The 23375-nt window shown below is 27.8% G+C and overlaps 1 protein-coding gene across 4 annotated transcripts; it reads left to right on the forward strand.

Annotated features, from left to right (window-relative positions):
• The first annotated feature begins 136 nt into the window (after positions 1-136).
• dom (domino helicase) lies at positions 137-23053 on the forward strand. 4 transcript variants are annotated; one of them, XM_089222468.1, is made up of 37 exons: positions 137-354; positions 1231-1366; positions 2039-2198; positions 2263-2592; positions 2726-2841; positions 2911-3096; positions 3169-3309; positions 3430-3610; positions 4150-4328; positions 4387-4524; positions 4791-4970; positions 5039-5140; positions 5208-5385; positions 5453-6089; positions 6160-6346; positions 6436-6642; positions 7584-7677; positions 7744-7797; positions 7861-8016; positions 8771-8943; positions 9007-9693; positions 9752-9948; positions 10021-10135; positions 10317-10613; positions 10759-10995; positions 15544-15588; positions 15649-15802; positions 16001-16308; positions 16376-16512; positions 16635-16707; positions 16867-17340; positions 17415-17559; positions 17726-18216; positions 18298-18411; positions 19960-20118; positions 21271-21408; positions 22013-23053. In XM_089222468.1, exons 2-37 carry the CDS (start codon positions 1289-1291, stop codon positions 22184-22186), a joined length of 7422 nt encoding a protein of 2473 aa, XP_089078594.1. In that variant the 5' UTR covers positions 137-354; positions 1231-1288; the 3' UTR covers positions 22187-23053. The 4 variants fall into 4 exon arrangements, with proteins under 4 accessions (XP_089078594.1, XP_089078591.1, XP_089078593.1 ...); XM_089222465.1 differs by having other exon boundaries at positions 138-354; positions 18298-18417; XM_089222467.1 differs by having other exon boundaries at positions 138-354; positions 4390-4524; positions 18298-18417.
• The last annotated feature ends 322 nt before the right edge of the window (positions 23054-23375 follow it).

Below are 23375 nucleotides of genomic sequence, written 5' to 3' on the forward strand. Positions count from 1 at the left end.
TTTGTTATTGTTCCGGAACCTTGGTCGGCGGGGGACGCGCCGCCGCCGGGAAGTTTTTGTTTTGTTTTGCTGTTGGGCGCTCACTCTCGATCGGCTCGTACTAGCTGCGCCCACTAAACAGCGAATTCTCGCAGTCGACCGCCGCCGGACGCCATATTGTCGTGCGCCTCTCTTTACGTGCACATCGTCCGGGTACTCGGTCTGTACGTTTTTCGAACCCGTGTGTTGCGATTATGAAATTCATTGCGCGCACCGCGTCATGTTTTAGTATTGTACGTGCAAAATGTGCGGTAATTGTCTGAACAGACTCGTGTGATGGCTTGTGACCGATGGAGGGTAATCGCTTCGATCTTGGTAAGCATCTCAGTGGCAGTCTCATCCGGCGCGCACAAAATGGCCGACCCGCCATTTCCTTCCGTTACGTTATTCTAACGTGTTCCCGTTTTTCTGTTTGCGTTGATGCGATTCCCTGTCGGAAATGTTGTGTAAAATCCACTTTAGGCACTGTTTTTTCACCCGATGGCCAAATATTGTATTGGCAATATAGTTTTATCAAATATTAATTTATCCCGCCTATTATTATTATTTTTGTTATTATTGAATTTCTGTTTTCAAAACATAACCTCTAATCTCTAGATAAAGTTTAATTTTGTTAATTTGTTACACAAAAATTTAATTGACGATGAACATTGTTGTCGACAAGGTAACTTAGACGGTTTCTTGATTCAGTCATTGACTTTAAAAGATAGTTAATATCCTACCCCTATTTATAAATGTCATATTAGGGTAAATCAACATGTGCTTGTTAAGTTTAAAAATGTCAACGTTCTGATACATTTTGGTTTTATACATCGATTTTGATATTAGGATATAAAAATTATTTATTATAAAATATGTCTTATTGAGAACAAAATACATGATTGTTTAACAAATTATTAGCAATCCGATGTATTCTGCTTAGTTCCAAATCAAAATTTTTTAAATAATTTTTTTAAATTTTCCGTAATTACCTATATAAAAAACTAATTTGTTATTTTATTATAAGATTTTTCTTTTTATTCTTTAGTATAGTAATTAGATTATAGTTTTATTTTTGCACAAATTATCAAAAATAGTTTTAAATAACTCTACTTATCAAACTAATACAGAAGATATCTGAATGTAGTATCTATATGATTTTTATGTCAATACTTGTGAATTAATTTATTAATTTAGATTGGTTTTTTTTAGATAAACTAAATGGATAATCCGAAAGCGATTAACAATTGTTCAGAACCTAAAATCATTTATGGCCACTGCTTCCCAACTGGGAGCTGGGACCATTGATTGTCACAAACATAATAATTATGATGGAAATGGCCATCAGGTAAACAATTTTATAATTAATTTGTTTCTAGTTAAGTTAATATTAGTGATAAGTAGAAACGTTTTTTATTGTAAAAAGCAATTTCAAACAATCTAAATACAGCCTTCTCATCTTTTAATCTATCAAATTATTTGTATATATATCATATCAATGTTTACATTATTTTAATAATAAGATAATTAGTGTAAATTATGGAATACTTAATCATACAATTTCTTGAGATTCAAAATCATCAAGCTAAAATTTTATATCTCATTATTTTATTTCATTGGAACTTACATTTTTTTGTTCCTCAAATTATGCAAAAAATATAATATACTATCCTTTTAATACTATTACAGTATTACCTATTTATTTTTATACCTTTTTTCCTTTTATTAGGTAGGTATTATTTCTAGAGTAAAAATATAAATATATTTTACTGAGATTTTCATTTTTAACTTTTATTATTATTTACATAAAACCATGTTTAATTTTAATACTATCAATAATTGTGATAAGTTTTTTTTAAATTATCAGTTTAGGCAACTATATATTTCTACATTATTGTTTATTGTAAACGTTGTTCTTTTTCTGGATTAGGTGTCTTTTTTGTTTTTAAGATTCCTTAATTTTATAATGATTCAAATCTATTTTTAGGTATCTTGTATATTATTTATTTACGTTTTTTAGGTGACATCTGGTGTAAACTATATACCAAATAATTGTGATAATCTAATTGGTGTAAATGGCTCTACAAATGATGCTGAAAACACCAGTTACAACTCTGACCATGATGATTCTGTGGATAGCCAAAATCAGAGTACACGGAAGCGTAAATACTCAACAGAATGTATGTTATTTTTTATTTTTTTACTAGATCTTTAACTACTATTATTAATTTTTTATTCTGGCAGCAGCCAAAGAGTTTGAAGCTTTGGAAATGTGCACTTCAGCAAAGATTAAACGTACTTGTGAAATGGTGTTTGAACAATTGGAGACAGTACGTGCAAAGCTTGCTCAATCCCAACGAGAATTGGACGAAGTACAGTCGGTGTCGAAAATCAATGATTTTATACCTGAGAAAGTTGAACAGGTATTTAATGATCAGCATGTATGGTCTATGGCAAATGTTAAATGTGATGACGATCCTTTATTTAATGGTGATCCATTTGCCGACCTTAAACTGTGGTTGGACAAACAAGCGTCCGAACCACAGGAAACACTTGTTCCAGTCTCGGACACTAGTGAGTAAAATCTACAACTATGAAAAATATATAACCATAAAATATGTTCTTTTTTAATTAGGTAAATTTTGCAATGTTTTTTTTCTTGTAAAAATAAATATGACTTTATTAAAATTTAAAATTTAAATTTTAGAATCCAATAAACTAATATCTCCTAACTCACCTGCTGAAGAACTTCCTAATTCCTCTCACACTCCCCGGCAGCCTAATGAAAATCAACCTGATCAAGTGATTGAAAGAGTGAAATGGGTAAATTGCAATTTTAAAATTAAAATTTTTTTTTTTGAAACTATGTTAGTGTTTCTAATATTTTTTTAGGAAGCACAAATTATTCAAAAGATTAATCAACTACAGCGTGATGGGCTATGGAGTGAAAAAAGACTGCCTAAAATTTATGAACCTCCAAGAAATAAAGCACACCATGACTATCTTTTGGAAGAAATGCAGTGGCTTGCCACTGATTTTGCACAAGAACGAAAGTGGAAGAAAAAAGCAGCCAAACAAGTATTATTTTTTTTTTTCACAATTACTGTATTTTAATGTTATTTACATATTGTATTTAATCTTATTCTTAAGTGCGCTAAAATGGTTATGAAGCATTTCCATGAAAAAAAAATAGAGGCTCAGAAAGCTGCAAAAGCATCTGAAATGCATCAAAAGCGAATAACTGGTTTCATTGCTAAAATGATAAAAACATTTTGGAGTAATGTAGAAAAGGCATGTATCTTAGAACTATATTAACTAATTATATTGATTGTATTTAGAAATTTATAATGTTTAGATTTTATAAAAGAGTTATTTGTATAATATGATTTTTTTTAAATTAATTTTCATTAGTTACTTGTATTCAAGCAATCGACTAAATTGGAGGAACAAAGAAAAATTGCGTTAGACGAACATTTAAATTTTATTGTTGATCAAACTGAAAAAATGACAACTTTGGTGGCTGAAAGTTTAATGAAGTCTGCTAATAATTCTTTGATAATGTCACAAAATTCTCCAATGATTGTTTCTGATGGTAAATAAATTTGTTATTTTTGATTAATTTAATTATATTTTGAGTCCACATAAGTAAGGAGGATGTTACATGACCATTAGTTAATTCCATCTTACATATCAAATTTACACTAAGCAGATCACGTTTAGCTCCGTTAGTTTCAACAAATTAAGAGTAAATCAACTATTGTGAAATTTTTGAACATTATCCGAGTTTGTAATTAGAGTTTTTTCCGTTTGTTCAATTTTGTAACAAGTTGTTTGTGTAACAAAAAACTCAAATTTAAAATTCTCATTACATAAAACTAAATTTTTGTAAAAGAAAAAATCCTTACAAAAACAGATCATGTTCTTACCATTAAACAGTTTCATGTTAGGTTAATTTACTACTAACGGAATTTGCAATGCTATGCACTTAAACGACTGAGAACAAATATGTGTGTAGCAAGTAAAGTACTTAAATCAGATATACATCTAACACTCATAAATTAAAAACAGTAAAGCCTAAAAATTATAATTATATTATTTAATTATACTTAAATTCAAAACAATTTTTTTTAGGTAAAACCAATACTTGTAATTCATCTTCTGATGATGATACTATTGTAGATAAAAACAAGTTACTCAATGACAATACTGGTTGTAAAAAAGAAATTGATTTGTTAAAACGAGAATCAAAATCAATAGATAAAAAACCAAAAGGTTCATTAGAAAAACCGGAGAATGATGTGGCAGAAGAGGTTAGTTTATATTTATATTTATATTATTAAATATATTTTAATATTATTGTGTCAACAGCAGATACCAAGTGATAGAAGTGAGGATGAAGATTTTGAAGCATCAAATTCCAGTTGGAGTGATGATGAAGAAACATTGCAGCTTGCAGAAAAAGAAGATGGTCGAATAGATCATTCTTTAGAAATTGCTGAATTAGAGGTAAATTTAATTCCATAAATCATAAAATGTATTCATATTAAGAAAGGATGTGTGATAAAACACGGAACTTAGTTATATTTTGCTGTACCCCTTGGCTGTGATGTATATATCTTAATATTAATTTCAAAATTATTTTGTCAATTGTCCTGATCTTTATCTACGCAATTGTTTTCCTATTAAATAAAATTTATAAATTTAAATAGACTTAATCTGTTCAACCTTAATTTATTATTTAATTATACATTTTTTACAAAATTTTAAAATAGGCTGAAAATGAAATGAGCATTGAACAACTTTTGGCTAAATATAAAGTTCAGTTACCTAATAACAAAGATCAATCTGATGATGCAGACGATAGTAGCCATTCTGATCATAGTATTAAAGAAGACATGAATTCTACTGATATAAGTATAAAATATCTCTTGCGGCGATCTCCTAATAAAATGGTAAATTTTATATCAATTGTTGTAGACTTCATAATAACACCAAATTTGTAAAATTAATTTTTTAATAGCTTAACGGTACGAGTGACTGTAACGCTGATAAAGAGATAAATGATGTGACAGCACTAGCTGAAAGTATCCAACCTAAAGGAAATACTTTATCTTCTACTAGTGTAAGCTTAATTAAATAAAAAACATTTAATTAAACTTAAAATTTACTTATTAAATTAATTTTTTTAGGTGGTTACCAAGGTTCCATTTTTATTGAGAAATACACTCAGAGAGTATCAACATATAGGCCTCGATTGGTTAGTTACAATGTATGAACAAAATCTAAATGGTATTTTAGCTGATGAAATGGGTCTTGGCAAAACTATTCAGACTATAGCCTTATTAGCTCATTTGGCTTGTGAAAAGGGTATACTATTCATTGTGTATTGAAATACTCTAATTTATTGTCATTGTCATTGTCTTTTTTTTTGCAGAAGATTGGGGTCCTCATTTAATTGTAGTTCCTACATCTGTGATGCTTAATTGGGAAATGGAAATAAAAAAATGGTGTCCTAGTTTTAAAATTTTAACTTATTATGGTTCCGTTAAAGAAAGAAAAAATAAAAGAATTGGTTGGACTAAACCGAATACATTCCACATTTGTATAACATCGTATAAATTAGTAATAACTGATCATCAAAGTTTTCGCAGAAAGAAATGGAAATATTTAATTCTAGATGAGGCTCAAAACATAAAAAATTTTAAATCTCAGCGTTGGCAACTCTTACTAAACTTTCAGTCTGAAAGAAGGTTGCTATTAACGGGAACACCTTTACAGAATAATTTAATGGAGTTATGGTCTTTAATGCATTTTTTAATGCCAAACTTGTTTGCATCTCATCGTGAATTTAAAGAGTGGTTTTCAAACCCTGTTACTGGAATGATTGAAGGGAATGCAGAATATAATGAAAATATCATAAAAAAATTGCATAAAGTTTTAAGACCATTTATTCTTCGAAGATTAAAATGTGAAGTAGAAAAACAGTTGCCAAAAAAGTATGAGCATATCATTATGTGTAGATTATCTAAACGCCAGCGATATCTGTATGATGACTTCATGTCAAGAGCAAAGTATGTTTCATTATTTTGTACGGCATTATTACTTCTTTTTACTGTTGGTTAATGAAGTTTTTTTTTTTAGGACGAAAGAGACTCTTGCAAGTGGTAATATGTTAAGTGTAATCAATGTTCTAATGCAACTTAGAAAAGTTTGCAATCACCCAAATTTGTTCGAACCTCGTCCTACTATTTCTCCATTTCAAATGGAAGCTCTAACATATTCAGTCCCTCGTTCCATATTTAACATGATGGAATATGATCCCTATAATGTAAGCATTAATTAATATGGTAGATTTCAAATATCCAATGAAATTATTGAAAAATGTATTAATATTGTTTTTGACATATGTTGTTATAGGAGATTGATTTAAGTTCTGTAAATTTACTATTTACAAACTTGGAACGATTAATGAGTGCTTGGGCAGCTCACCGTCTAAAGCGTTATCAATTACCAAATTGTGTATTCGAACAATTTGATTCTTTACCTGATAAACCTATAAGACTGCCTAAAATTAAAATGAATTTTAACATGAAGCTGCCTAAAAACTTAAACATCATTTCTAAGGTAATTAAAATTTGTTTTATTGCTATGTAAACCTCTTAGACTTAAAAGTTTTTTAATTAACCAACAGCAACATAGGTTATTAGGTATGTGGAGTGTATGATAGAGTTAAGGTTGGGAAGGTTTGGTATTCGTGTGTAATGTGAGTTGGGCACCTGTAGGGTTTATGCCATGCCTTGTTGGAGGATGATAGTCACTCTATGGTCTCTTGCATATAAAGAGGTACCACCCATGGCTGAGATTTAAAGTAACGATGCTACACATAACGTATGGTTATAAAAAAAAAAATTAGACATACTGTTTTATTTAGAGATACTCTTTAAAGAAACCCTAAATTTTTTTTATTAAAATGTCTTGTTTGGGTTAGTTTTTGATGCTTAGGAAAACTGAACATAATATTGTTACTCTTTTTGAAATGTAGATCACTTATTTTCTTCTAAATTACAACTCATCATAATCAACATTTGTTCCATCGTAAATTTTTATACTTAATATTTCTAAACTGTAGTTCTATATTGTTATTGTTTTCTTCATATTTTGTGATTTATTTTATTACACATTATATATTACTTATATGGAGATTAAGGGATTAAAAGCCTATTGTTTGATTTTAGTTGGGAACTGGGATATGGTGATCATAATTCTGTTTTAAGTTGACTTTGGTCACCCTAGCAAATGCCGAGGTCTACTCGACTACTCCATTTCCCAGTTATTAGTTCTATATTTGAACCACAAATCTGAGTTATATGATTACTAGAAATATACTTAAATTAAAGTGGTATATATTATTTTGGACATTGACAGAAGCAAGCAATGTATAAGACATTGTTTTGTGATAATTTTAGAATCAAACTTAAATATATGCTTTTACTACTGTTTTTTTTAAATTGTTTATCTATTTATTATAATGTACACAAAAATAAAATTTAAATATCTTGTTTTAGATCAATTTATGCAATCCACAAAATAAATTAGTTAATGTCAGACTTAAACATAATCTGCCAATTGTGAAATTTTTAGCAGAAAAGGGAATTAGAGGTGAGTTTCTTAACTTTTGTATGATTTTATAAATTATTAAAATTGTTCTGTGTTTTTTTTTCTTAGATTTAAAACTTAGATCTATTAATAGTAATGTATCAAGGCATTCATCATATTCAAGTATGTTGTGTAATTTTTATGTTATTAATTACTGGAATTAAATTAATTATTTCCATAATATAGATATTTTATCATTAACTCCAAAATTAAATCAAATCAAACAATATTCTAATGAAAACAATCAATGTGAACTTAATGAGGCAGATAATCGAACAAATAATATCAACCATTGTAATAAACTTATAACATCTACTCCTAAATGTAATGGTTCAATAGAAGGTTAGTTTATCTTATTATTTTATTATACATCAGTTTTAAATTTTAAATTTTTTATTCATTAATTAAAATGTAAGAAATTAGAGATAACTAAAGTTAATACAAATTTAAATTTATAATAACCTGGGATTATTTAGAAAAGTGTTAAATTTATGATACGGAAGAAATATTATTTCATTTAAATACAATATTTTCTCATAGTAAGTTCACTAAATAAATGTGGCTAATATGTCAAAACCATAAATAGTATGTCTGTCCACATCATAGTCTCAGTTACCTTCTCGTAAACACCAATTGTTTGTAAAGTTATCACATTGATTTTTGGTGAACAGTGTGTCTAAATGTATCTATACCACTGAATGCATTGTAGATCAATTTTTATTCATGTGAATTTTAATTTTTGCACCAATGCTATATTGTTCTGCTATTTTAACATGTCATAATTGTATTTATAATTTATGATGAAATATTACATTTTTAGCAGATAGTTTAATGAAGTAACTTAAATTCTTTACTATCTATTGTTGTTATAAATGTTTAGTTTTCTTTTATATTTTAGTATAATATTTTTTTAAAATAATGTAGAGTTCACAACTTATATGGTGTACATTTTAATTTGGTTTATATATTATTCAGTATATAAATCTGTTTGCATTGTTTGAATCTTGTAATTTACTTATGCAATCAAATTAGCTTTATTTGTGGCCAATGTATACAGAGATGTAATTATGTTATAATTGTTTATTCATTGTTTTAGGCAATTCAAATACTCATAAAGGTTTTAATGTTGTAAGCGAAGGCATAGTTAATGTAAATAATAAAAATGACGTTTTAAACATCTCAAAATGTTCCAAAAATTCATCAGTATCTAAATCTACACCTATAATAGAATCAACTAAAGAGCGGACTGATGATATTCTTTTTCATGATGTATGTTTTACTATTTTAAACTTATTTTAATAAACTAATTTTTATTATCATTGATAATTTCAGCCAAATTTAGAAGAAAAACGAATTTTAAGGAGAAAAATTAAAATCGATAATTTATCATTTATAAATAACAAAAGAATAGATGGTGCTACGAATGTTGTTTATGGTCAAGATTTAAGAGACTTTATAAGATTTGATGCATCGTCGGGTCATGTTGGTTGTTCAGATTCGGTTGAAAGGAATCCTTGGCTTTGGCTCGGTTCAAATAATGTTTTATCTGTTGTTGCTCAGTATTCTGCCCACATACAGCGTATGTCTTACATGACTGCAGTTGCTTTGTCAGATTCAGTTAAAACACTAGATAGCAGAATGAAAGAATTACATGATTCTTTTGAACAATTTATTGTTTATGTGCCAGCTGTACAAGGAAGAACTCCAAAAACTGAATTTCAATTTCTTCAAAATGATGATTCATCATTATTAGAAAAAGACATAAAACCAACTTTAAATGCCTTGCATCCCATTATTTCAGCCATGAGTGTTTTATTTCCTGATCAAAGGTTAATTCAATACGATTGTGGTAAATTACAGTCACTTGATTATTTACTACGAGAATTAAAAGCTGGACATCATCGAGTACTTATTTTTACTCAAATGACTAAAATGTTGGATATCCTCGAAGCATTCCTCAATTTTCATGGGTATATATATTTAAGATTAGATGGAACAACAAAGGTTGAAACTAGACAGGTAATTTAAACGAAAATATTACTACCTTTATTTTACTAATTTATATCATTGATTACAGCTTTTAATGGAAAGGTTTAATGCAGACAAAAGGTATTTTTGTTTTATTTTATCAACACGATCTGGTGGTGTAGGCATCAATCTTACTGGAGCAGATACTGTGATATTTTATGATAGTGATTGGAATCCTACAATGGATGCTCAAGCGCAGGATCGCTGTCATCGTATTGGTCAAACTAGAGATGTTCACATTTATAGGTAATGGGCAATATTTTTATATATATGTTATTATTTTTCTATTTATAATTCACATTGACTGTTTTTGTTTAGATTAATTAGTGAAAAAACTATTGAAGAGAATATTCTTAAAAAAGCAAACCAAAAGAGATTATTGGGTGATTTAGCTATTGAAGGTGGCAATTTTACTGCTTCCTTTTTTAAGTCTGTAAGTATATAGCACCTTGTTTTTGTTTAAGTTAGTCCTTTTTTTTTTTATTTACTTACTAAATAAACCACCTGGCTTTAAGCTTTCTAGCCAGTTTTTCATTGATATCGATATTTTGATGTTAGAAATGAACTCAGAGTTCATTGCATTGAGATTAATATTCAATAATTTTTTTTTTAAGACAACAATTCAAGATCTTTTCAAAGTCAACACTACTGATGAAAAACGAAGTGTTCATGTGTTGGAATCTGAATTTTCTAATTTTCATAGTACAAGTGATAATGATAGAAATGCTATAAATGTATTTGAAACAGCTCTTGCAGCTGCAGAGGATGAGACTGATGTTGCGGCAGCTAAAACTGCAAAAGAAGAAGCTGTTGCAGATTTGGCTGAATTTGATGAAGCTATTCCTATTGTAGAACAAAATGATATTAAACTAAGTAAAGCAGACATGGAAGTTCAAGCATTAGAAAAACAGGTATTAATAAAAAAAAATTATTAATTTCTAACTGTTATATCTAGCCTGTGATGTTTGACATTATATTCCTGGTAGTAGTGACATGATCCTAATAAATATCTTCCTTGTTTAATATGCTTACAAATTAATCACTTATTTTTCTCAGTTATCGTGTATTGAAAAATGGGCTATAAGACTAATGGAAAATAATGAAATGGATTGGGCAACTAAGCAAGTAGCTGTTGCTGAAGCAGAATTGGAACAACAAAAACAAGAGTGGAAAGTTGAACAACAACAAGCAGCTAAGCGTACAGAAGAAAGGATGAACCAGAAACGTAAGCTTCCAGATTCTGAGGATGGAGAAGATGATTCTTTGGATTTGACATTCATCAATAACTTCCAGGTTAACAAACGACATAGTATTAGAACTAAAAACATAGGTAGTACCATTAAAAACAGTACAAATTCTGCTACTAAGAATACAGAGAAATGTGACTTAGAAACAAAAGCGAGGAAGAAAAGCAGTTATGGTCTTAGACCTCAGCGATAATAAACTACTATTTTTAGATTTAATGTTTTAAACTTGTTTTGTTCTCTCCCAAAAGAGAAATTTTTTTGGCCTTTACAAATAATGGTTATTCAACCACAAGACGAGTTAATTTATATTTTGTAAACAACTGTACATTTTTATAAAAAAATTAAAAATATATTTCATTTTATGTGTTATGGTTGTTTTTCTTTTTATGTTTCTTGATAGCTTCTCCTCAAGGTTGGGCTCTGTTTTGGTGTCCCTCATTAGAAGCAAACTCTTCTCTAGCTCTCGCAGTGCGTTGATTTAGACTTAATTTTAATTTAAGTTTTTAATACTAAATTATTATTGACGTCATATTAATTTAATGTAAAAAGAAAAGTGTAAAATTTTCACTATTATTGGAAATCTTAAGCCGATCGTTTTTTTGTTTGGTCTGGCATAGAGGTTGTCACCAAAACACAAGCCCCTCCTTGCCAGTCCAAACAGGACTGGCAAATGAGACTATCCGAAACAAATAAAGAAAAACATCGTATCGCACAGAGAGCAAGAGAAGACGACTTCTGATGATACTGACAACAATTATTAAATGAAAGGTAATAAATGGTTCAGTGAATATTATGTGACACTTGTGTGTTAAATATATTTATTTATGAAACAGTTTACCAGTTATTTGTGCTTTTAACATGAGGTTGAACACCATAGTGGAATGTAGTAAGATTATTTTTAATAACTTTATTTTAATATAATGTTTTTATGATGACAGTCATCTTCAGTCATAATTAGTCTGAACCTATGCTGCTCTAACTAGTTTTATAATAAGAAAAAAAACAACCAGTTTAATAGTGAAATTTAAACATAAAACTATATAATTTTTGGTGTAGAAATTTTCCTTTTGGACATACATGATATTCTTAAAATTAAAAATGTTAAGTATTCAAAGTTTTTGTATCTTTAGTTACTACTAAAAATTCAACTATTGTTTTTTTATCATGAGCTGGGATATTTAATACCCAATGTCAATATATAGTGTACATCAGTGGTTCCCAAACTTTTTTGGGCTCTCTGCGTCTTCTTTTAAAATAAGGGAATAACATGTTACCCCTCATAAAAATAAAAATTCAGAACAGTTTGTAATTTATATTATGAAAATATTTATTTAATGGAATGAATGATAACATTATATGGCAGCTCCGGTAAAGACTCCATGGTGCACAGTTTGGGAACTGCTGGTGTTCATGTTTCATTAAATTCTTCAAACGTATTTTGTGTGATTATCAACTTGAGAGTTGAGGTTTTGGTGAGGTGTAAATGTGTTGGGGTAATCATTTGACCCTCATTATATATATTTCAGAGGATAGACTTTTGCATATGTTATTAAATTTTTAATTGTTGTAGATATATTAATCATTTTAGAATTCATGTACTACTTTAGTTTTAACTTAATGTATCCTGGAGGTTGGTCATCGTCTCAAACTATTACAAATTTTTGCTGTAAAATCCGAATCCTTGATAATTAATATGAAGTTAACATAGGTTGCAAATAAATGTATGGCGTTCCACAAACGATATATTATATTGTACAACTCAATAAAAAATTATAATATTTATAATGAGCAAGAATAGCAAATAAAATAAAAAACAAAAGTTATACATAAAACCGTTACACTTGTGAATAGGGATTAAGTGTTGATTAAATTAATGATTGGGTTGGCATAAGTTTAGGTGCCGATTACAATTAGTTCTAATAAATGAAAAATAAAGACAAATACATTACTGTCATGGTTCTATAATAATGTATTATATCTAAAATGTCTTGACTATCAATTCCTTAGTTAAGACACCAATACAGAATTACTGCACTTGATAAAGACTACACACAATCTTCAGTTTCTTTACAGAGGTTGGGTTAGACATTATTTATAGGAAAATTGAATAAAAACTGTAGCAATACATGGATTTAAATGGATCTCCTAATAATTAAACTTTAATTTATGGTCACTGGTTTTTGTATTAAATTATTTATTCATTGATATCAGCTTATGTTTAAATCACAGTTCTCAATAAAATAATTTATTTGAAATGTCTTCTTTTGCATGAACATCAAACAATTACTGAAATTTCTTGTATGATCTTAAATTAAAAAGTATTTATATACTTATTGCTACCAGGGCCGAATTTAGGGGGAGGCCACAAGATAATAAGAGGCCCCCATAAAATGATTTTTTTTTCCTAGTAATGCGATAAAAAATTAATAGCATCATGAGGGAATATCCCATCAGTAATCTAATTTTAAAGTTTTAATGCATGTAGATCAACAAAATTCTTATTTCAATCTATGTGGACCCTAGGACGCCCACAACCTTATATCTTGCCCTGATTGCTACTTTCCGTTGTTTTTAAAGTGTAGAAAACTTATTCCAATTTTTTTCAAATATTACTGTCCGTGTATTGAATACTTAATTTTGGGTGTTTTTCTTGTGGTAGTATCTGATAAATATGAATCAAGCCTTGTTTTTTCTCATCACATTTTCAACAATTTTTTTACATGGATGTATACATAGTATAGTACATATGTATAGTTCATTACTTTTCAGTTTTAAATGGTAAATTTACTTATACTAATTCCTTGTTAATTAAAATGCAGACATTTAAATATGTATGCAATTGTGTTACATAAAATTCTGAAATAAAATGTATAAACAATAAACCTCTATTGTCAATGTAACTTCCTAAATATGTTAGTTATCCATACTTAACATAACTTAATTTCATCATAATATTCATGATTTCAAACTTTTTTTATCCAAATACATTTTTGTTTATTGTTAATCTTCTTTTTAAAATATTTTTATTGAACTTATTGGGACTACTAATTTTAATAATGTACAGTATGTTACTTTAGAAAAATGTAATGTAGGTAGTATTCTTAGTTTTCTTACACATATTAGTGTTGATAGTATTCTTGTAGATACTAACTCAAAAAGTTTAAAATGTATAAATAAAAAAAAAGTTCATAATTAATGCCAAAATATGTTGTGAATCTCTAAAATGGTATTATATACATCGGTAATACAATTATATCTACAAAATTCTGTCCATTTGATACCTGTGTGTGTAAAATAATTTAAAAACTTTATGTGAGCATGATTAAATCAAATAAGTTTTAGTGATACATTTTTACATAGTGGTAATATATTTCAAAACAGATTACATTAATACATTAAAATATGACATTATAAATATTTATATATTTTTCCCTTTATGGTTTTAAGATATACTTTGTACGTTTTATTTGCTATAAATAATTATATTCAAATGATTTCTCATAAAACTTATCATTTCAAAATAGATTTATTGGTATATTCTATTTTTTAAATTCATATATTTTGTATACCTTATTACAATTTCAGTAATATTAAACCAATTAAATTAATATTTTTAGTTAGCTTAGTTTACAACATATCACAAATACTTGTTTAAATCATCAACCTATAGTTACCCTATTTACCTATGTTACATAACAATTAATTATTGGAATCACTTGTAATGTTTGATTACAATCTCAATATGAACATTAATACTTTTGTCAAGTTAACTAATTATAATTAAAATACTCTGTAATAACTACAAAAACAATGCAATGCAATAATACTTATATTTATTTCTTTTTATTTTGTGAACTTTGTTATACATTTCAACTATTAAATATTATAATTAACTTTTTCCAAGTTTTAAAAAAAAATATTAATTTAATTATATGGGTTAATACAATTGAAAATATTTAAATAAATAACTATTCAAGATTTTGATAAACATAGAATTAACTAAATTATGTATGACCTACGATTTTTTTAAAATATTCTTGATAATAATTTTGTTTATCTGATATTCAGTAGAACCCCTCTCGTACACCCTCGACTAGTCCGCCGCTCCAGTTGATCCGACCATAATATTATTGATATGAATACTATGTATGTCATTTAAAAAGTACAATTTGATTTTCCAATTTATAGTAGATATATAAAAATAATTGCTAGTTTAATATTTCCCTTATTAGTCTTAGCTAAGTCTAGAATATCATTTGCTACACAAAAATCTATAACTGACTTTTTTTCTAAGTATTGTAAAATATTATACATTTCTAATATAATCTTGTATGTAATATGTAAATAGAAATGTTCCGTATATTCTGATAATCCGACCTTTTACGCGTTCTGACCACACCCCCAGTCCCGAAGGTGATGGATTAGAGAGGTTCTACTGTACCTGTATAAGTTACCTGAGCCTATTATATTAGTAATGATTATTTATCTGTTAGTTTTCATATATAAATTAGTTTAAAATTTTTGAAGTACTTGATGGTTCAAATATTGTTCTTTGGTCTTAAATTAATTTTTGAGTATTATTTTCTATTTGCAGATTGTTTATCCTAATCTTGGCTCAAAAAAATCTGATGTACCAAAGGTTAGTTGACTTAATTATATTTACATGGGAAAAAATGTACTCATTTTAATCCATTTTAAGAATTTAATCCTTGGACCGTGGTCAGGAGAAAATGAAATCTATCATGACCCATTATACTTTGGTCAGTATTCTTATATACCAATGACAGAAGCTCAACTACCTCCCATGCCATCTGCTCGAAAACGACCAAGAACTGATGTCACATTTATAAACAGTATGTAATCATTTTCTCTACTTTGTAACTGGAGTTACTGTTGTATTACATTACTATTGCTATTCTGAGTTAATTCACAGTATAACAACTAAAAACCTAATTTGTTATAACCATATACCCTATTCTGTATATCTTGTGCTAAATTTCTATACAATTTTTCTCAACACAAATTACATGATTTTTTATTTTTTTTTTCAGATCGTCTAAGTTTACCTGTGTCATTGTCTTCAAGTTCAAAATCAACATATGGAATACGGGATAATAATGCTGGTGAATGGAGACCTAATGAAAATATTTTTCCACACCTACCTCGGTCAATGTTTGACCGTGCTTCTAGTGCATTGCTTAAAATGCGTAATGATATACGCATTCAGCGATATCGTGGTATTAATAGACCCATGACCATGACTTTAGCGAGTTTGAAACCACCTTTACCAGCTCGACCTGTTCCAGAACCACCCCATGTACCAGACTGGCTTATACATGAAGACTATGCTCTTCTGCAAGTATGTTATTATTTCTGAATATTAGTTATTTGTATTATATTATCCCTTATATTTGTTGTTTACATAGGCTGTACAAAGAGTACAAGAAATGACATTGAATTTAGTAATACTATGTCCAGCTCATACACCTAATTGGGATCTAGTATCTGAGCTAGTTAATATGATGTCACGAGTCTATAGATCTCCTAAACAATGTAAAAATAGGTAAAGAATTTCTGTATTACTAAAAGAAAAAATTTGTTCGAAAATGATCTCATTTATTTCATTAAAAACGTGATAAAATAAATTTATATTTATGTTTATCTTTTTATTGATATTTTAATTAGGTACGAGTCAGTAATAGTTGCTAGAGAAGAAGGTCGTATGCTGCAAGAACAACTACTCAAAAAACAGAAAAAAGTAAAATATGATATTATTTGTTATACAATTAAAATATTTATTATTGTGTATTAGTATGCATATATTGATACATGCCTTTTTTAAAACAAATATACAATTTTTGATTTATTGTTCAAATAGCTGTTCTATAGTAAATGTTTGATTGTTTTAATATTTTAGAAAATTAATCGAGGATTACGCACGTCGCAAATATATTCTACAGATGGAAACCGGACTCATACTCAATTACTTATATCCCGTTTTAATGGTTTATTATCTGTTGCTGCTAAACGACAACCCTTATGTCGAACTAACAGTCAATATGTGCCTAGCCAATCGGCTAACACACCTTTGATTCCAAATGCTAGTCACATTGCAATATTGAAAGAAAATTATGATGTAGACTATAATGTACCTTTGGGTCCAATGCAAGTTATAAGTCGTCGTACCGATCGTATGATAAGAGAAAAACAACAGCAACAGCACACTGAACCTACAACAGTCAGAGTGCAGCCACAACCTCAAACTGTAAAATCTATTCAGTTGCCTAACTCTCTGCCTCCAGCTCAAACTGTTAGTCCGGCACCAGTTAGACCCTCACCCACCACTCAACATCGAATTATTATGAGTTCTCCATCACCTTCCATTAATCAAGTAACCACACTTTTATCTAACAATATTAACATATTGTAGAATTTTACTTCATTCTCTCTATGTTTTATTATCAGGAAGCAAATATACAAAATATACCTCAGACTAGTCCTAAGGTGGTTCCAATACCAATGTCTGTTCATTATTCTGCTGCTGTTCAACGAGCTCTTAATTTCACTCAAGCTTCCATTGTAACTCAAGCATCTTCATCTTCCGGAAAAGGTATAATTAGATTTGTCATTAAATACACTAAAGATAACTTGTATTTTGTTTTCTTAAAATGTTGATGGTTATAATCTTACAAGGAATGAGTAACAGTTTTATTTTCCAAATTCAATAATTACATAATATATACGTTCGTTTATCAATATAATATTATTTTCTGTAGTTACCACAACGAACAAAACTATTACTCAATCTCAGATTCAAATGTATCGCCAACAACAGCAAAATATAGCTAGACAACAAGTTAAGATGGTTAGTGCTCGTCCAACAAAAACGTCTACTGCCAACATCATACCCGTCCAGACATCTCAAACGCCAACTACTCTAAATGTTCGACCCAAAAACACATTAAATACTAGGAATATAACTGACACTGATGTTACAAATTTTATAAAAAGACATCAATTATTACAACAAAAACAAGCACAAACTGTTACTGTTCAATCGCCTATCGCGACTGCAGGACCATCTATAGTTAAAACATCCGTACAAAGTCTAATGCTTTCTGCTGGTGCTAAAAATGCTATAAGCGTTGCAACTGCTACGAAAAACATCAATCCTCAACAACAATTTAGACATCTTACACTTCAGCAACCTATGTTAACTCAGAGAAAAATTCCTACCCAAAAAGTTACTCAATTGAGTCAAGTTGTGGTAAATATTTATTAAATGAATAATTAATAATTGTTGTTTTCTATAAATTTTGTAACAAATAATTTTATATCAATGATTAAGGTGGCTGGAAAGACTGGAGTTCCAACACAATTGATTGTTCAATCCAAGGGTGTACCAAGTACAATGACTATGCAGCAATTGCAGACTATGATGAAACAACAAAATATCCAAAACGTTAGTGTAAGTATCTATAGTTAAAACTTTTATAGTAGACCAAGAAGTCATAGATGTTTAATATTTAAATTACCTATGTACTTAGTATTCAATCGTATACATTGTATTTATTTGTTTTATTCAAAAACTTTTTGAACTATTGAATCTTCATTAAAACTTTAACTTTAAGATAACACTGCATATGCATAGCTACTCTGACTTGGTCACACAAAATTACACTTACCAAATTTTATTTTCACACTCAATAATTTATTTTACTATTATCTTAAAAATGAATTGACCTTCATAATATTGAAAAGTAAAATTTGTATTTAGATATCAATAATTTAATTGGTATTTTAATTAAGAAGCAAGTTAGCAAGTTAGTAAGTAAATTCAAAAATGATTATTACTTGCTCTAAAATTGAAATATTTAAAGCCCTGAAATGTTTTTGACTGAGATCACACTTAATTTTTGCATTTTATTATTGTGCCTATGATGGTATTTGTTTAGTCTATCAAAATAATATTTTTTGACTCTAAGCTTTATTATATTTTTTTTTTTTTGTTTTTGTAAACAACTAAATTAAAAAAAAAAAATAGTGGCTATTATTAACTTAATAATTGTGAACTAATTATACATTAATATTAAAATATGTTTTTTCTATTTATCATCACCTTTAAGGGTAGTAATGGTTTTTTACTAACATTTTTCCTAGCAGAAAAGTGATTTCGAATTAGTATTTTTATTTATGGTGGGCAGAAAAAATCGCATATTTCTTGTAGTTTTCCAGAAGCATTGGATCAAAAAGAATGGAAATACTAATATTATGTTTTTTAACAACATCAATTTTGTTTCAATGATGTAATTCAAAAGTTGTAAACTCTTAATTTAAATTTTCTACAAACTTTTATACTGGCAAATATTCATTCAACAGTTACAGTTGTGTGCTGTTAGTTTTGATATTAAAGTGAATTTTGAACTATTATAAAATTTAAAGATAAGATTATTATCTAGGGCTCTATATAGGCTTAATATACTCTTATAATTATATATAAGTAAATTATGATCATATTTAAATATAGGGGTTCCAAAAGATACAACTTACTTCATAATAATATCAATAAAAGCTTACGTAGGCCCTAGATAATTATCCGACCATTAAATTTTATAATAGTACAATTATCTCTATTACAAATTAACTGCACCCTATTGAAATTGCTGAACAAAAATTTAGTATGTCATATGTGTTGTAAGATGGAGACATAATATATTTTGTGATTAAGAGCTGTTAAATCTTCTTCACTAAGGATCATTTTAATTTTGAGTCTTTCAAATTTAACTCACTTAACAGAGGCTTTTCATGACACCTTTTAACTACAACTGTACAAAAGAGTAGCAATTACTATAAAAAAAATTTATTTAAGGTTATTTGTCTAACATAATCATTATTCATTACTATTTAGTTAAATTATAATATTTCATTCAATGTGTTAGTAGTATTCAATTTTTCATATAAATTTATGATATTAATAATGATTATTGCATGGTGTATATATTATGTTTAGGTGTCTGGCGCTAATATAACTGCGATGCAATCAAATTCAAATGCCGGTCAAGTTATATCCCATGTCATTGCAAAAAGTCATGGACAGTCTTCGAGTATTGGATTAACAAGAGTACTACCAGTTGTTACAACCCAAACTTCATTAAAACAAGCAATTCAGGTATTATTATTATTATAGATTAAAATTATATATTACCATATTAACACAATAATGATAAATGTTAACTACATGGATGTTGTCTAATATGTTATTTATTTTTGCTATCTTCCATTCATAAACTGTTTTTACCCATAGATTGTGTCTATTTTTTTAGCTATTGTATTATATAATTACAATTTAATCCATGTTCATAGGCCTGCGCAGACTTCAAGGTCAAATTTGAAACAATTATAGTGTCCTAATACTTGACAATACCTCATTTTAAATGAATCACTGGTTATTGATTTTAATAATAATAATAGTAATAATATTTAAAGGCACAATCCACTTACTGATTAGCTTATTTAGGTGGCAATTCATTATTTCTCATTTGAAAGGCGTGTATTCACAAATTGGAACGGTTCCACTTATCTTAACAAATAAATATAACATTGATCATGGAGATATTAACATATTAATTTCTATAGTTATTGTATTTATATACAATGTTTCTGTTAGATGAATAAAATGAATGTAGTACACAGCAAACAAATATTTTTAATTTTATTACACTGTCACGACAAATAAAATTTCCATGATCACCCAACAAATTAAACATTATAATAAATACATTAATATAAAATACTATTTTATTGTGGTTTCAGTTATTTCATATTTGTTTTATTTTTTTGTCACTTATTTAATTAAAAAAATATGTAAAATAATTATATATTGTTGCGAAAATTTAATATGTTTTTATATAGTATATTAATTAAATGCTGCATCATTTTATATATTAGTTACCTATTGGTTTTTGAAAAAATTATCAGGTTTTAAGTTTTTTATGTTGGCAATATTAATCGGAATATCAAATATCAGAAAAAACTACTATCGGCTTAGCTCTATAAAATATATATGCAAATTTTACAAAGCCCCGAAAAATGTCAGGTCAAGCCTGACCTCGAGCTCTGTACACATACCTATGTCCATGTAACATTATAATTATGTTCTACTTACATTCTATGTATGTTCTCCATCTATTAATTATTATTGAACTATTTTATTTACGAACTTTAAAAAATTCATTATTATATATAATCTTAAAAAAATGTTATTTCTTCCCGTGCTAAATTTTATATAATGTTGAACATTTTAAATAACCCTTAATTTTAGGTGGTGAATCCAGTTCAAACATTGAGAACATCTGGTGTTGGGATTGAAACAGCTCGTTCAACATTACAACCATGTTCTTTGACTAATGTATTTAAAACTACTGGAAATCCTGGACATTCTTCCAACATACTATCTCAGGTTTGAAAATAGATTTGAAATGTATTGATTAAACTGTGTGTGTGCACACTTACAATTAGTAAACAAGTATATGCTTATATTTTAAACTTCAGTATCTTCTTTGGAAGGAAAGTAAACTTTGTTCGTACTTAGCTGAAATTACTTCATAATATTTTGAAAATATTTCGATACACGTTGAGATTAAAAACAAAGTTAAGTTGAGTGTAAATCCAAAATAATATTTTTGAGCAATTTCTAATTTTTCAAGTAGGATATCCTCCAGTTTATTAAGGAATCAACACTGAAAATTAGAGTACATTTATTAATCTTTAAAAAAAAAATTAAGATTATTTTCTATGCTCCTATATCCTCTTACCATTTCACATATTTTTACTATTATTATAAGTTTCTTTCTCATTTTTGTATGATAGCTTAACAATCTTAACTTCATACTCTAAATTCTCAGATAATTATTTCATCTTATGAAATTAAAATTCCGTGAAGTCATTCAAAAAAGTAAGAAACCTAATTTCTTCGATAAGAACTAAAATTATGTAGAAAAAGAATTGTTAAAAAGTTTAAAAATGTTATGCATTTATAATTTGTATAAAATAATATTTTGTAGGTTGTATTTCAACAAGGTCAGCAAATGTCTGTACGCCAAGGTCAGTTACGTGTACAAAGCTCATCAGGTCAAACTGGATCTATAGTTGCTGTGTCTATGGCTCCTCAACAACAGCAACCAACTGTATTGACTATACCTTCGTCCCCTAATTCACATACTCCACGCACAACTTAAATTACATAATCCTATAATATGATTTTAGATAAATTATTTTTATTTGAGTTTAGGTTCACATTACCTATTGGTTTTTTTTTTTATATTACCATTAACAGACTAATTTTGAGCATTTTTTTGTTCCTTTTAAAAATTGTTTCAAAGAAAATTATTGTTTTCAGTTGTATGTCAAAGAATAACAATATTTAACTTTTATGGTGTTAATTTAAATTTTTTATTTTCTTTGTAGATCACATTGATGTATTTAATAAATGTTGTTAAATTTCTACGTACAATTTCATAAATGTCCTACGTAACTTCTTATGTATATTTATACATACTTATTATATATTATATAAAAATTTGTAATAAAATTAGATATAGGCTGTTACCATTATCGATTTAAATAATAGCTGATGTTAAAAGTACCTAATAACAAAAGATAATTTTAAATAGTATTAAGAAAAATGTTAATTTTAAATTTTGATGGTCTTTCTTATGTTTTTTCATAAAAAGATAAATTCACTCTAGATATTGTTTCAAGTGAAGTTGTGACTGTTACGCTTATTTTTTTCCTTCATAGAGAATACTCTGTATAATAATAATTAAAAATGTTGAGGTGCAATTAATCAATGAATCATAATGTGTATCAATTGAACTTGATAAATTAACATGAAAATGAATGTATATATGATATTTATTGCATCAAAATGAATTTTGTACAATTTTAGGCTCTTGTATATAATTTTGTTGTATAATGTAATTTTAATCAATTTTTTTTTTTTTAATTTGCAATTGTAATCGTAAAATTGATGTTGTACATGGTCATTTTAATTAACATTCGTGATATATAAACTGTATATAATTAATATAGACATTTTTTTTATATGACTTGTTTATTTTAATTTTGCTTGTTGTGACATTCCTATATATCAAGTGTATTATACCTTCAACTTAAAATACTTCAATAATTTCTGACTATGTTCAGACAGAGTGACTGTCAAGTAAACTGTAATCATATTACTTCTAAATTAACCAAAATGAATACTATTCAGTATTTCTTTAGTATACCTTATCAGTATTACCTGTGTGGTTGAAGCCCGCATTATAATATTTTCTAAAACTGATACATGCTTGGTATTAAATAATAAGTACTAACTTTTGAATACTTTGGAGGGCTAATCTCCACATCTTTTTTGTATTATAACCG

The sequence above is a fragment of the Diuraphis noxia genome, unplaced genomic scaffold (assembly GCF_037042655.1).
Source record: "Diuraphis noxia isolate RWA-SAM2 unplaced genomic scaffold, SU_Dnox_SAM2 contig0003, whole genome shotgun sequence".
Classification (NCBI taxonomy): Eukaryota; Metazoa; Arthropoda; class Insecta; order Hemiptera; family Aphididae; genus Diuraphis; species Diuraphis noxia.